The following is a 14,625-nucleotide window of genomic DNA, read 5'->3' as shown; positions in this document are numbered from 1 at the left end:
GAAGAAAAAATAAATTAGTAAAATATTCAACTGAAAGTCAAAGCCAAACACAAAATAAACCTACAGAAAAGGAGAAAACAAACAGAATTGATATACAAATCCCAGAGTTAATTTCTTGAAGAAAATAAATAAGTAAATAAAACAGATGAACCTCTGGAAAATCAAGGGGAAAGAAAGGAGACAGTATAAATAAGCAAAATTAGAAACAAAGAGGAGGATTTGACAACAGATACAGGGCAACTGGCCAAGAGGCAGATGCAGACAGGGGGCCTGGGGCTAGTGTACCACATCTGGGAGCTTTCACAGCTGCATCTGCTGTTTCTGCCACACGGTCTTAAATTACAGCACAACAGAAGAGCTGGTGGAGCCCATCCCCTTCTAAATGGTGAACCTGAGTCTCAGAAAGGGTGTGAGACTTACTCAAGATCACATAGTGTTCAAAGAATCCCAGGGGCAAGAATCCAAATGTCTAGGATCTGGTCCATTTAGTCAAGACAGCATCGCAAATGTCTTGGCCGTAAATCTGAAGAGGACTTCTATCTGCAGAATCTGAAGAGGGCTTTTATTTTGGAAAAGTTCCCTTCCAACTACTGTGTCATCAACTTCACACCTATCCTAAGTGGTGGATGGAGGATAGGGGGTGTTGTAATCAATCTGATGGGTGGCATACCTGCTGTGAAGGCTGTAGTACAGACAGGTGAAGTGGCTCACCTGAGGTCACAAAGCCTCCACCCAGTTAGGAAAGCCAAAATCAAACCTGAGCTGTCTACCCTCTAGCCTTCCATCTACCCCTGTATCAGGAGGCAGAATGGGATTTGTATATGTTTAGGCTCTGGCATCATAGAAACCTGGACCTGAACCCAGCACCGTTGCTTAGAAGCTGTGTGTCCCTAACATGTTGCGGAACTATTCTGATCCTTGGAAATGATGCTCTATCTAGAATAACTGGAGAATTAAATGATCATCTAAGTGTAAATGTAGTAATATTTTGGGCTTACTCCTGATACACTATCCCTATTCTTAAACCACTTTTTTTTTTTCCTTCCCTGCTCTCTGCCTTAGGGGAGTAGACAAGGCAGGCACTAGCCCAGGAAGAAGGATATGGCATGTGTGGGAGTTAAACTACTTTTGCAAGAATTATGACAGTAAGAGAAATATGACATAGAAAAGTTATGACAGTGTAAGAAATCGGACCTAACTAACTCCATCTGCTTCCAATCTCCAAGCTGTCCTTGTCCATTCCCGGGCCTAGGCCAAGCTAACTATGGGAAGAATTTAGTTACAGTTCAACTTCATTTTTCATTTGTATTTGTTTCTTTATTTACTTTGAGACATGATCTTTCTCTGTTGCCAAGCCTGGAATGCGGGGGCACAATCACAGCTCATTGCAGCCTCGACCTACTGAGCCCAAGTGATCCTCCCACCTCAGGTTCCTGAGTAGCTGGGAGCACAGGTGCATGCCGCCATGCCTGGCTAAATTTTTTGTTGCAACAGGATCTCACTGTGTTGCCCAAGCTGGTCTCTAACTCCCGAACTGAAGCAATCCTCCCACCTTGGCACTCCCAAAGTGCTGGGATTACAGATATAAGCCACCACACCTGGTCATTAGCTTAACTTTAAAACAAAGACAATAACAGCTCCTTCCCAAAACTAACCGTCTCCTTGCTTGGGGACTAAAACTGCCTTTGTAAAACTAACATATTAGCCACAAAGTTAGAATTCTGGCTCCAGAGACATGTAGCCAGAGGTCATAAGATTCATGATCTCCCCAATTGCTCCTATAGATAAAATCACTATTATTGACCTAAAATTGGTGTTTGAAATATTTTCCAGACCCTGCATTCTGATGGACCAGCTGGTGCCATCCAGACCAGGACCCCATACAACAAAACTGGCTTACCTGGTCTTGTGATCCTCACCCAGGAACTGACTCAGCATGAGAAGACCGCTTTGACCCCCTGTGATTTCACTCTCAACCCACCAATCAGCATTCCCCATTCCCTAGCCCCCCTTCCCACCAAACGATCCTTGAAAAACCCTAGTCTTTGAATTTTGGAGGAGGCCGATTTGAGTAATAAACTCCCATCCTGCTGCTTGGCTGGCACTGTGTTTATTAAATGCTTTCTCTGCTAAAATATTGCCATCTCCGTGAATCAGCTCTAGATGAACTCATTGGGTGATTACAGGAGAAGCCCATCCCTTTAGGGCTTAGAAAACCTTGGGAAGGAGAAAGGACAGGTGGTGGGGGAGAGGTGGGTTTCCCTCCTCCTCGGCTGGAACGCTGGCCAGAGACCTATCCATGCACCAGGCAACATCATTCCAGCGGCAGCAGCAGGACCAGAAAAGACTCCCCAGAGGGAGGACTCAGGCAGGCTCCTGGCCCTCCCTGAACCAGGCCCACGAGTGGCCTACAAGTGGGACAGAGAGGGTGCTGCATGGAGGGAACTCACAAGAGGAAGCAACAGGCCAGGATCTCCAGCACAAAGCCAGAATGATGCCCCAAAGCTAGCGGGACCAGTCCCGCTTCAGTGGGCACTGGTTTAGGAATGTAGGCTAAAAATAAAATCTTAAGGCCCCCCCACTGACAGAACATTCTCCCCTCCTTGGCCAAGAGGATGTAAGAAAAACCTTAAGAACAGAATTGTCAGCCATGAGAGAAAGGAGATTGGACATGTCTCGTTATACCCCCTCTCTTTTGGAGTTTAGATACAACAATGGGCTAACATGAATGTTAAAATAGAGATCGTAAGACTGACAAAACAGACTCTTTGTGGCAATAAAATACCAGATTACAAACAGGACTAAGGCCAGGCCAGGCAAAGGCGCAGTCACAACATAAGCAATCTATCTTGCTGCACGCATCCTCAACATAAAACATGGAGTCTCACTCTGTCACCCAGGCTAGAGTGCAATGGCGTGATCTCAGCTCACTGCAACCTCTGCCTCCTGTATCAAGCAATTCTCCTGGTCAGCCTCCAGAATAGCTGAGATTACAAGCATGTACCAGCACACCTTGCTAATTATTTTGCATTTTGAGTAGAGATGGGGTTTCACCATGTTGGCCAGGCTGGTCTCAAACTCCTGACCTCAAATGATCCACCTGCCTCGGCCTCCCAAAGTGCTGGGAGTGAAGGCATGAGCCACTGCGCCCGGCCAATGTAAAGTATTTCTTCCTGTAAATTCTAAGTTTTAGCAAAGCCTTACTCTAACCAACTGCAAGTTAAAGAATCTCCTATAACCCATTTAAAGCTATCCTGCCTTTTGGGCCCAAACCAATTTATAATCTCCATGTACTGATTTATGTCTTTGCCTGTAACTTCTGCCTCTCCAGAATGTGTAAAACCAAACTGTAATCTAACCACCTCAGGACCACTTATTCAAAGCTTCTTGGGTTTGTTTCCCCAGGCCACAGTCACTTATATTGGCTCAGAATAAACTTCTTTGAACTATTTTACAGAGCTTGGTTTTGCTGTTAACAGGGGCCAGTCAGAAAAGTGAAGCAGTGAAGCTCAGAAAGTACCACATGCAGCATACAGAGTCCCTTCTCCTCAGTCACCAGGAGCTCACAAAAGCGCATGAGAAAGTCTAAGTCCATTACAGAAAAGAAAGAAGCTTTATTTTTTTCTGCACATCTGATCAGTGCTGTGTAAAAGTGCGACTCCACGACATCCGGAAATGCTGGACCCAGAGCCTGGCATCTATTAAGAGTCAATGAGTAGTAGCTATTGTTATTATAATAATTATTATTACGTTTTCTCCTGTCACATACCCCCTGAGGATCATACATTCTTTCTCTTTAACCTCTTTACGTTTGATTTAAAATGAGAATGAAATACACACTGTGAGTGACTGATGTAGACCCTGCGAAGTCAAGTCATTTGTATGTTAGGGAAAAATATCCAAAGCTTGGGGGGATAAAAAAAAAAAAACAAAAAGACGATCGTGTAAACTTTTAATGTCATGCTAGAGCATTTTCTAATTAGCTATTTCTTTCCTCACAGTAATATTACTTTGTTTAATTTATTATTCACCATGAAGTCAGGCCCAGATGGCCTCCCTAGTCGGCAAAGATAGATGTTAACTTTTAGAAAACTGAGTTGAAATCTTTTTTTTTTTTTGAGATGGAGTCTCACTCTGTTGCCCAGCTGGAGTGCAGTGGCGCGATCTCAGCTCACTGCAACCTCTGCCTCCTGGGTTCAAGTGATTCTCGTGCCTCAGCCTCCCAAGTAGCTAGGATTACAGGCATAGGCCACCACACCCATCTAATTTTTGTATTTTTAGTAGAGACGGGGTTTCACCATGTTGGCCAGGCTGGTCTCGAACTCCTGACCTCAGGTGATCTGTCCACCTTGGCCTCCCAAAGTGTTGGGATTACAGGCATGAACCACCATGCCTGGCCAAAATCTTTTTTTTTTTTCAGTCTAGTAGATAAGATAACCCCAAAGCTTGTGATTCTATTGTCCTATCAGTCAGTTTTATATTTAACTGAGCAAAGTTATTTCAGCATTTCTTTTTCTACTGATTACACAAATATCAGTTTCTCAAACCTTCTGTGGAATCATTCATTCATCCTGCTGTTTGTCTCCTTAGTGAGCTAAGAAAATCTTTGGCCAATGCCCATCATCTATTTTATGAGAACTATGTTTTTAACCATTTGTGAAATGTGATTTAACACAACTCTTTTGGGGTACCTTCTGTAAACCCAAAATAAAATTCTAAGCCCCCTAGCCATGTAAATGGACCCCTCCTCTCAGCCAGGGGCATTCCAAAGTTAACCTGAAAAACTGTTTCAGGCCATGATGAGAAGGGAGGGTTGGACATGATGTCTCATTATACCCCCTTCCTTTTGGAATTCAGGAAAAGTTAACCAGCATTAACATCAACACAGACCTTAAGTCTGATAAGAAACATTTACAATCTAGTCTCTAGGAAGCCTGCTACCTGGAGGCTTCATCTTCATGATAAAATGTTGGTCTGCACAACTCCTTATGTAATCCAGACATTCCTTTCTATTTTTTAACAACTCATTCAGCCAATAGCCAATCAGAAAATTGTAAAATCTACCTATGACCTGGAAGCACCTCCTCGTCCCACTCTGAGTTGTCCTGCCTTTCCAGATGGAGCCAATGTAAATTTCACGTGTACTGACTGATGTCTTATGTCTCCCTAAAATGTACATAAGCAAGTTGTACCCCATCCACCTTGGGCTTATGTCATCAGGATCTCCTGAGTCTGTGTCACTGGTACATCCTCAACCTTGGCAAAATAAACTTTCTAAATTGATTGAAATCTGTCTCAGATACTTTTGGGTTCAAAACTCTCAGCTCCTGTCTTCTTCACATCTTCCATCATGTTGTCATTGATTTGTCATTTGCGTAATTCCTTGTTCAATGTTTATCTGCCCACCGCCCCCCTGCCATAAGCTAAGCTCCATGAAGTCATGTCTGTCTTATACCTCGATGTGTCTCTAGTGACCAGCACCTAGTGGACACTCAATATATTTTTCAAGAAAAGCCTAAGATGAAATACGGAGCCAAGACAAGGAAGTCATAAGGTGAACAATCGAAAGATGTGTGTGTGGTCCAAATGATACATCTCTTTCTTGCGAAACCAGTTTGATTTTTATTTTCTTTCACTTGAAGCTGAAAAAGTCCTGAATGAGACAATCCAGATATGTGACAATTTATCTTGAAGAAGTAATAGCAGCCCAATTGCCACTTCTCCCAAAGTTATAGTGGCAGGTTGAGCTATTTCTTCTGACTCCTTGACTCAGTTAACTGTGAAACGGTTGCCAAGGGGGCTTACCCAGCCTCTCTGTTGGTAATATTGAACGAGATATATATATATTTTCTCCTGCCATAGGAAGGGAGCAAAATAAAATCTTCAGGAGAAAGGAGACACTGCAGCTGACTATGAAAACACCACCCCAGTACATCTGTGATCTGTGGTCAGCCTTGCTAAGGACTCCCAAGGAAGCAGCAGCTTCTCAGACACAATCTGACAGTGGGTTGCACATATCTTTTAGGTGAAGTGTACAAGCCACTCTGGTGTGCATGGAGCCAGTCATGAAACTGTCTTTGCAGAAATTGTAACAGTGAGAAAATGATGTCAGTGAAAGAGATCTGATCTAACTAACCCCCATCTTGCCTTTAACCTCCAAGCTGCCCTTACTCTTTCCTGGGCTTGGGCCAAGTTAACTTTGGGTCAGATTTCATGTTTATTTTGTTCATTTTATTTTGTTTTATTTTATTTTGAGATGGGGTCTTGCTGTGTCACCCAGGCTAGAGTGCAGTGGCATGATCTCGGCTCACTGCAGCCTCTGCTTCCCGGGTTCAAGTGGTCCTCCTGCCTCAGCCTCCTGAGTAACTGGGACAACAGGCACATGCCACCATGCCCAGTTAATTTTTGTATTTTTAGTAGAGACAGGGTTTCACCGTGTTGGCCGATCTCCTGACCTCGTGATCTACCCACCTCAGCCTCCCAAAGTGCTGGGAATACAGGAGCGAGCCACCGTGTCCAGCCTAGTGTATATTTTAAATGATAATAGCCCTCGCCCAAAATGAAACTACCTTCATAAAGCTAATGAGAGACCACTAGGTTAGGAGGATGAAAGGAGCCTGAATTCTGCTACGGTGTAGACATAAAGGATTGCCAGCCATTATTCCAGAGGCCATAAGATTTGCAACTTTCCCAATGACTCCTGCAGATAAAATCACTATTGTAGAACCTAAAATTGGCCTTTTGAGATGTCTCTTCAGGTTTTCTACATTTCTGATAATCAATGGCTTCACCCCAACCAGACCGCCAACCTAACTTTGAAAGAAATTTGTTGTATATTTTAAATGATAACAGCCCTTCCCCAAAACGAAACTGCCTTTGTAAAACTAATGAAATATTGCCAAGTTAGGAAAATGAAAAGAGCCTGAATTCTACAAAGATGTAGACATGGATTATTATCAGCCTTTATCCCAGAGGTCATAACATTTCCAACTTCCCCAGTTACTCCTGCAGATAACATCACTATTGCAGAACCTGAGATTGGCCTTTTGAGATGTCTTTTCAGGCTTTTGCCTTTCTGACTATCAGACTACCCCATGAGATGTCTTTTCAGGCTTTTGCCTTTCTGACTATCAGACTACCCCATCTGGACCTGCCTACTAGTTCTGTGGCCCCACCCAGAAGTGGACTCAGCGCACGAGGACCACTTCTCACATCCCTATTACTGCATCCCCAACCAGTCAGCAGCACCCATTCCCTAGTCACCCTACGCCTTGCCAAACTATCTTTGAAAAGCCCTAGCTTCCAAATTTTCAGGGAGGTTGATTTGAGTTATAAAAAACTCTGTTCTCCCATTTAGCTGGCTCTATGTGTGTAAAACTCTTTCCCTATTGCAATCCTCCTGTCTTGATAAATCGGCTCTGTCTGGGCAGCAGGCACAAAGAAGCCACTGGGCAGTTACAGTCGCATCATATAGTTTAGTAAAGTGGGCCAGATGTAATAAAATAGGGAGTGGTGAGGACGGTGACAAATAGAAAATCCGTGTCCTGGCTAAAGGAGGCATTAACTATTCAACTGTTCTCAATTGTTGTCTTCTACTCCCAGATTTTTAAAATGCTAGAACTAATTCCCTTCCTCCTTCCCTCCCTCCCTCTGTCCCTCCCCCCGTTCCCCGCTTCCTTCCTTCCTGCTTTCCCTCTTTCTTCTTCCTTTCCTTCCCTTTCCCTTCTTCCTTCTTCCTCCTTCCTCCTTCTTCCTTCTCTCTCTTTCTTTCTCTCTCTCTCTCTCTCTCTCTCTCTCTCTCTTTCTCCTCACTCTGTCACTCAGGCTGGAGTGCAGTGGCTCAATCTCTGACCAACTTGCTCACTACAACCTCCACCTCCAGGGTTCAAGTGATCCTCCCATCTCAGCCTCCCGAGTGCCTGGGACTACAGGCACACACCGCCATGCCCAGCTAATTTTTCATGTTTTTTGTAGAGATGTGGTTTCACCATGTTGCCCAGGCTGGTCTTGAACTCCTGAGCTCAAGTGATACACCTGCCTTGGCCTCCCAGAGTGCTGGAATTACAGGTGTGAGACACCACACCTGGCCTCTTTCTTTGTTGTTTTTAGTACAAGGACCAAACAAAACATATCTGCGAGGCAGATCCAATCAACCAGACTTCACTTTGGGACTCTGCTTTACTATTTCAATTTTTGGAGAAAAAGGAAAACATACTTGACCCCGTGTTTGATGGAGCAAGCTGTATGGCAGCTTTCAAAGCAAAATCTTACTTACCAGCCATCAACACTGGCTTTCTGAAGTTCAGAAATCCCAAAGGACAAAGATCCCATGAAGTCATTCCTGCTGGTCAAATCCCAATCCCAAATCTCTACTGACAGTCTTCTGTCTTTGTCCGATTCTTTCAGTTGACTGCATAGAGAAAAAGAAAAGACATCAGTAGAAGTCGTAGTAATTTTTCAAGCAGAAGAAATGTACAAGAGGACAAGACCTGGAGGTAGAAATTTTTAAAGATTCCAAGCTGCTGAAAGAAACATATTCAGTTTCCATCCCAGGCTAGCTCTCCAGGGAGTGAGAGCTTTCTCTGTTTGACAGCCTGTGGCTTAAACAGGCAGAGGCCCTAGATTGGCTACGACAAGAACAGTTCTAACTACTTTTGTTATCTTAGGTCTTAATAGGGTTCAGGATATTCAGGAATTCCTATTGCCTGTAAGAAATACAGGTATCAGTTGCATAACTGGGTGTGTATGATTTCTATCTGCACACAGGTGGGTTGAGAATGAGGCTGAGGAAATGTATAGAGAAAAATTCTGGGGAAATTGCCTGTTCTGAGACAAGTCCTTGACTGAGGCTGAGAAGGGGCCCAGCTTTGCCCTGAGAGAGGCAAGAGGAGACAAGACAAGGAACCGCGCTTCTAGCTGGTAGCTAAAAAAGTATGACCTCTAAAGTCAGACTGCCAGAAGCTGAATTCCACTCCACTCCATATTTGCTATGGGACTTTGGCACACTCTTTTAACCTCTATAAACCCTATTGCTACATTGGGAATAAAATGAGTCGATAAAGTCAGATCGCTTAACCCAGTGTTTGTCACACATCATATATGCTCAGTGAATTGGCTGTTATAACTAACTCCTGATGCCTAGATGTATAAGAAAGAGACTCCCAGATTCTTGGAGCCCTGGCCAGGGAAGACCCTCAAGGAGGCTGGTGGAGATGTCCCAGCAGGCTGCAAGCCAAGCATCATCCATAAACCCAGCTCTAGAGAAGCTGTCACCACACCCTGTAGGTTATGTCCCCCTGTTTCCTGAGCCCCATCATTTCTCCCACAACTTGCCTTCACTTAGCAACACATCACACCATTTCCTATCCTACCCACTCCCCCACACCACAGGCATTCTCATCTCTATTAAAAAAAAATAGCTCTAATTTTTTTCTTGGCTCACAACACAAAATTGCAGATGGAAGAGAAGGGAGGGAAAGAGAGGAATGAGGGAGGGAGAAGACAGAGACGGAGGGAGGTAGGGAAGGAAGGAAACAGAAGCTAAAGGAGGAGGAACTCCCTGATGTCAAGTGGCCCATAACCCAACCTCCACCACCCGTGCTCACTGCAGTCATTTCCACTTACAATCTAAAGGTCTCGTTCCACTCAGGGTTGAGGGAGCATTTGATGGTTTTGGTCTTCTGTTTGCTCTCACTTTTGGGATCAGGAATCAGTTTCAGTTTTACGTAGGGATCTGACAGGCCATTGGGGTCCATAGGTACAAGGTTTTTAGCATCTCTTACTGAAAAAGAAAAAGCAGTTTTTGCCTTAATACTGTCCAACATGTTTAAGCACCAAGCCGTGACGGCTGCAGAACTTGTGGAAGGTTCTTTGGCATCACACTTGTTTAGTGAGAAATTTAATTTTATTAACATCCATAGCTGAAGCAGCACACAAAACGAGATGGGCTGATAAGATGTCAACTCTGTTCTGTGTTGGTTAAAAATGGATTTCCGACTTTCACACAGCTCTTCCCATACGAAGATTAACTGTAAGTTTTCTAAGCTTATTTTCCACAAAGCCCACAGGAAAGGCTGGCTTCTTTCGTTTAGCATAAGGTTTTCAAAGTTCACCACACTATAGCATGTATCGGCCCTTCATTTTTTTGCATGACTGAATAATATTCCATCGTACAGATATCCTACATTTTGTTTATCCATTCAGCAGCTGATCCACAGTTGGGCTGTTTCCACTTTTTGGCTGTTGTGAACACTGCTGCTATGAACATTTGTATACCCAGCACAAAAGGTCACATATTGTATGATTCCATTTACATGAAACATTCCAAACAGGTAAATCCATAGAAACAGAAAGTAGACTACTATTAATAGTTGCCAGGGGCTGGAGGGAAAGGGAAATGGGGAGTGACTGCTTAATGAACACAGGGTTTCTTTTAGAGGTGATGAAAATTTCTGAGAACTAGATAGAGATGATGGTTGTCCAACACTGTGAGTATTCTATAAATGTCACTGAATTGTACATTTAAAAACAGTTAATGATTAATTTTATGTTATGTTAATTTTACCTCCATTCAAAAAGAAAAAGCTAAAAAAGGAAGGAAGAATTAGCCTCTAAACCAAAGTACACCTATTATCCACGTATCACCCATAACCAGCACCCAGACAGCCCATAGAGAGAAGGTGGGGAAAATGTCAAAAGGGTTAGAGCTTAGCTCCACCCTGAGTCCAGAACACCAAGGTAAAGGAGGTTATAAGGCTAACATGGTGAAACCCTGTCTCTACTAAAAATACAAAAAAAAAATAGCTATGCGTGGTGGCAGGCGCCTGTGGTCCCAGCCTGCCCAGAGGCTGAGGCAGGAGAATGGTGTGAACCCAGGAGGCAGAGCTTACAGTGAGCCGAGATTGTGCCACTGCACTCCAGCCTGGGTGACAGAGTGAGACTCCATCAAAAAAAAAAAAAAAAAGGTAAACTTAGAGGAGAAAAGGAGGCAGAGAATCAGCAGTGAAGATGCAACTGGCCATAGAAAGGATGAGGGAGACTAAATCATCAGCCTGGAGACACAGGAAGTAGTTAATTAGGAATCAATTTAGAAACCAGTAATGCAGGTAGTCAATGGAAGGAGACTAGAAAATGATAATTGTATAGCTCTTAAGGATACAATGTCAATCATCTCACTTACAGTAGAACAATCCACAGTAATATATTCAATCCAAATTGACTCTAACTATCTGCTAAAAGGTGAATATATAATGACTCCTATCAGGAATGCAAAGATGGCTCAACCTTAGGAAATCTATTTTCAATATATTCATCATATTTGTAGATCAAAGAAGAAAACCACAAGACCATTGCAGTTATCTAGAAACAGCAAATAATTTTATTAACAGGATAAAGGCTATCTGCAATAACAGCACCATGTTCATGATAAATGTAATTCCATTAAAGTAAGGAATAAGACAAAGGTACCCATTACCATAGCCATTATTCAATACTTTTTTTCTTGTGTTCCACAAGTACAGTAAGAAATAAAGAGTTACCCTCTAAACCAAGATGCACCTACTACCCATGTATCATCCATAACCTGCACCCAGACAGCCCATAGGGAAAAGGCTGGAAAAACATCCACAGCATAAATAAAACCAGAAATTTTGTAAATTCAAGATGACAAGAAAAACAGATTAGAAGGAAGAATATTGGAAAGTACCCCCTCACTTCCTGCAACCTTTGCTCACCCCCAATCATAGTCATCTCCTCCCATGGTCATGCTCTGGAGCCTATTATCCCAGAAATTATACCACTTTCTCAATCTCAGTTTCAAGTACCCTACTGTCTTACACTAATTTCTATTTTTCCAGTTCATTAGCTCTATTATTCTACTGCAATAAATCTTCCCCTATTCATCAGTCCATTCTCCACCAATCAGTCCCTTGAACCCAACACACTCTCTTGATCTCCCTATTCCCTCTTGCTTTTACTCCATTCATCCCCAGATTCGATTTTATGGTGCATTTTAGCTGCTCCCTTGGAAAGACCCTCAACTCCCTTGCCCCTCTTAATACCCCAGCCCTACTTAAATTCAAATAACTGTCCTTTCTTACTCTGTCCTTTTCCTACACTCAAACAGCTGACCATTGCTGGAAAAAAAATAAGACTGACTTCCCTAAAATCATACAACTAGTAAGGGGTTGTGACCGAATAAATGAGATGGGAGAAGCATTGAATTGGCTACCAGGATGCAAGCTGTAACTTATTCTGTGCTGACATTTTTTCTGCACTCCAGCAATATGGCACTGTCTTCTATTTTTCCACAGGCTGAATTCATCTTCCATCTCAGCTTGCAAGCTACATCTCATTTTTATACCAAAAGCAAGATGTTGACCTTGATCAGTTAAGTTCAACAAGCAAGTCCCTACAAAGTGCTAAGCATTCTGCTAGGCTCTGGGGATATAGGGGTCAAAATAAAACGTTAATGTTTTCCCCAGGACAGACCATATGGTGTCATGGACACAGGACTACAAGATCCCAGGGTCCACATCTTACCAAGCAGTTACATCACACATATGAACCTCAATTTCTTGATCAATAAAATAAGGTTGTTACAAGAGTAAAACTGTACAAAGAATATACATGTTTAGCACAGAACCCGGAACTTAGAAAATACTTCAGTAAATGTTAACTGTTATATATTACTGCTATTTCGTTATTATTCTTATTCATATTCATTGCCCTCTTTCACTACGTTTTTGGTGTGTGTGTGTGTGTGTGTGTGTGAGAGACAGGGTCTCACTCTGTCACCCAGGCTGGAGTGCAGTGGCATGATCATGGCTCACTGCAGCCTCAACCTCCCGGGCTCAAGTGATCCTCCCACCTCAGCCTTCCAAGTAGCTGGGACTACAGGTGCTTGCCAACCCATGCCTAACTAATTTTTAAAAAAATTTTTTGTAGAGGTGGGGGTCTCTTCATGTTGCCCAGACTGGTTTCAAACTCCTGGATGCAAATGATCCTCCGGCCTTGGTCTCCCAAAGTGCTGGGATTACAAGTGTGAGCCACTGTGCCTTGCCTATTTGTCTACTTTTATTATTAAGACTTAACCATTTCCAAATGGACTGACTTCAAATGGAACAATTTGTGGTTTTCTTCTTAACAATGTATTTGATGTTTACTTGAACCCTTCCACAGGAGAGCTTCTTGTGCATAAAAATTATTCAGAGGACTTATGAGACACAGATCTCTGGCATCCACCCCCACAGATAGATTCTGATTCCCTAAGTCTGCAGTGAAACCTGTCCATATGCTTTTCTAACACGTTTCCATGTGATGCTGATGCTGCCAGTCTATAAGACACGCATTAAGTAACATTGTTCTGGAGAATAATAATTTCTCAAAATAACCATGCATTTTCCCCATAGAATGTAATATCCAACTGTTACTTTCATTTCTTGAGCCTTCCAAGGAAAATAACATGTACCAGCTTCTAGGCTGGGATCTTGAAGTGACACATCTATCACATAGTGAGCTGCACGCACACAGGATTGAGATACTCAGAAGCGCCAGAAGCTTGTCTGTCAGGTTGATTGACAACACAGAGGCAAGAGGAAACAGCTCATCTTTCTTCTCCCTGGCAAGGCCACTCCCCCTCCTCCGCCCCAGTCTTATGAACTGACACCACAAGGATAGTCACCGGAAAAAGATCTTCTATCGTAAGGTTAAGGAATTTACAGCTCTTTTAGAGTGCTCTTTGCTGGACAAGTGTTGTATTTTGAAGCTGTCAATCTCAAGACTCGTGGTTTAAGAGTAATTTTTTTTTTTTTTGAGACAGGGTCTCGCTGGAGTGCAGTGGCGCAATCACGGCTCACTGCAGCCTTGATCTCCTGTGCTCAAGCAATGCTACCACCTCAGCCCCCTGAATAGCTGGGACTACAGGCAAGTGCCACTACACCTAGCTAACTTTTAAAAAATTTTTGTAGAGATGGGGTCTCACTATGTTACCCAGGCTGGTCTCAAACTCCTGGCCGTGAGCGATCCTCCCACTTTGGCCTCCCAAAGTGCTGGGATTACAGGTGTGAGCCACTGTGTGCCGCCAAAAATGCCCTTTTCTTGGGCATCTAATCGTCACAGAGCCAAACATTACTCACTGAGGCATGACTCCACCTCTTCCCTCACCCTTATAGGTCCTTTCTTCTACTTTAGTCCTTTTGAGCTTATTCTCTACCAAAGGGGCCAAAACAGTCCGTGGAACGGAATGCCGTGGAATGGATCCTGAGACTGCTGGCATTCACATCTCCAAGAGCTCTGGCTACTAAAATCACTCTATCATGAGCAGTTGACAGTAGCTGCAGGCTAAGATCCAAAGGGCTGTCCCTCCTGAAGCGTTTCAAAGTTGAGTCGTGTTTCCCAGCAGCAAGAGAGCCGCATATGTATCGCGGAAGCAAATCTCTCTAGACCACACTTGGCGAGACCGACTTTGATTTTTCTTGATAAATGTTTCTTTACTATCTTTGTTGAAACCCAGCCAGCCCAGATGGTACCAAATGCTTCACACAAAGCAGAAATAGCAAACGTCCCCACTGGTGGAAGTTTGCTAAGTGTACAGGAGAAGCGTGTCCTGGTCCAGAGAACACTGTT

At 43.3% G+C, this 14,625-nt stretch overlaps 1 protein-coding gene across 2 annotated transcripts in view; it reads right to left on the bottom strand.

Annotated features, from left to right (window-relative positions):
* PRKCB (protein kinase C beta) overlaps positions 1 to 14,625 on the bottom strand; it is a 382,229-nt gene that overhangs the window by 115,759 nt on the left and 251,845 nt on the right. For both annotated transcript variants that reach the window (XM_007988069.3, XM_007988070.3), the window contains exons 6-7: positions 9,625 to 9,781; positions 8,276 to 8,410 (exon numbers count right to left, since the gene is read on the bottom strand). In XM_007988069.3, the coding sequence (XP_007986260.1) occupies positions 8,276 to 8,410; positions 9,625 to 9,781 (292 nt within the window). The remainder of the gene's footprint in view (positions 1 to 8,275; positions 8,411 to 9,624; positions 9,782 to 14,625) is intronic.

This window comes from Chlorocebus sabaeus, chromosome 5 (genome assembly GCF_047675955.1).
Source record: "Chlorocebus sabaeus isolate Y175 chromosome 5, mChlSab1.0.hap1, whole genome shotgun sequence".
NCBI classification, from domain to species: Eukaryota; Metazoa; Chordata; class Mammalia; order Primates; family Cercopithecidae; genus Chlorocebus; species Chlorocebus sabaeus.
Note: the sequence above shows the minus strand (reverse complement) of the source record. Positions and strands in the feature narration are given on the sequence as shown.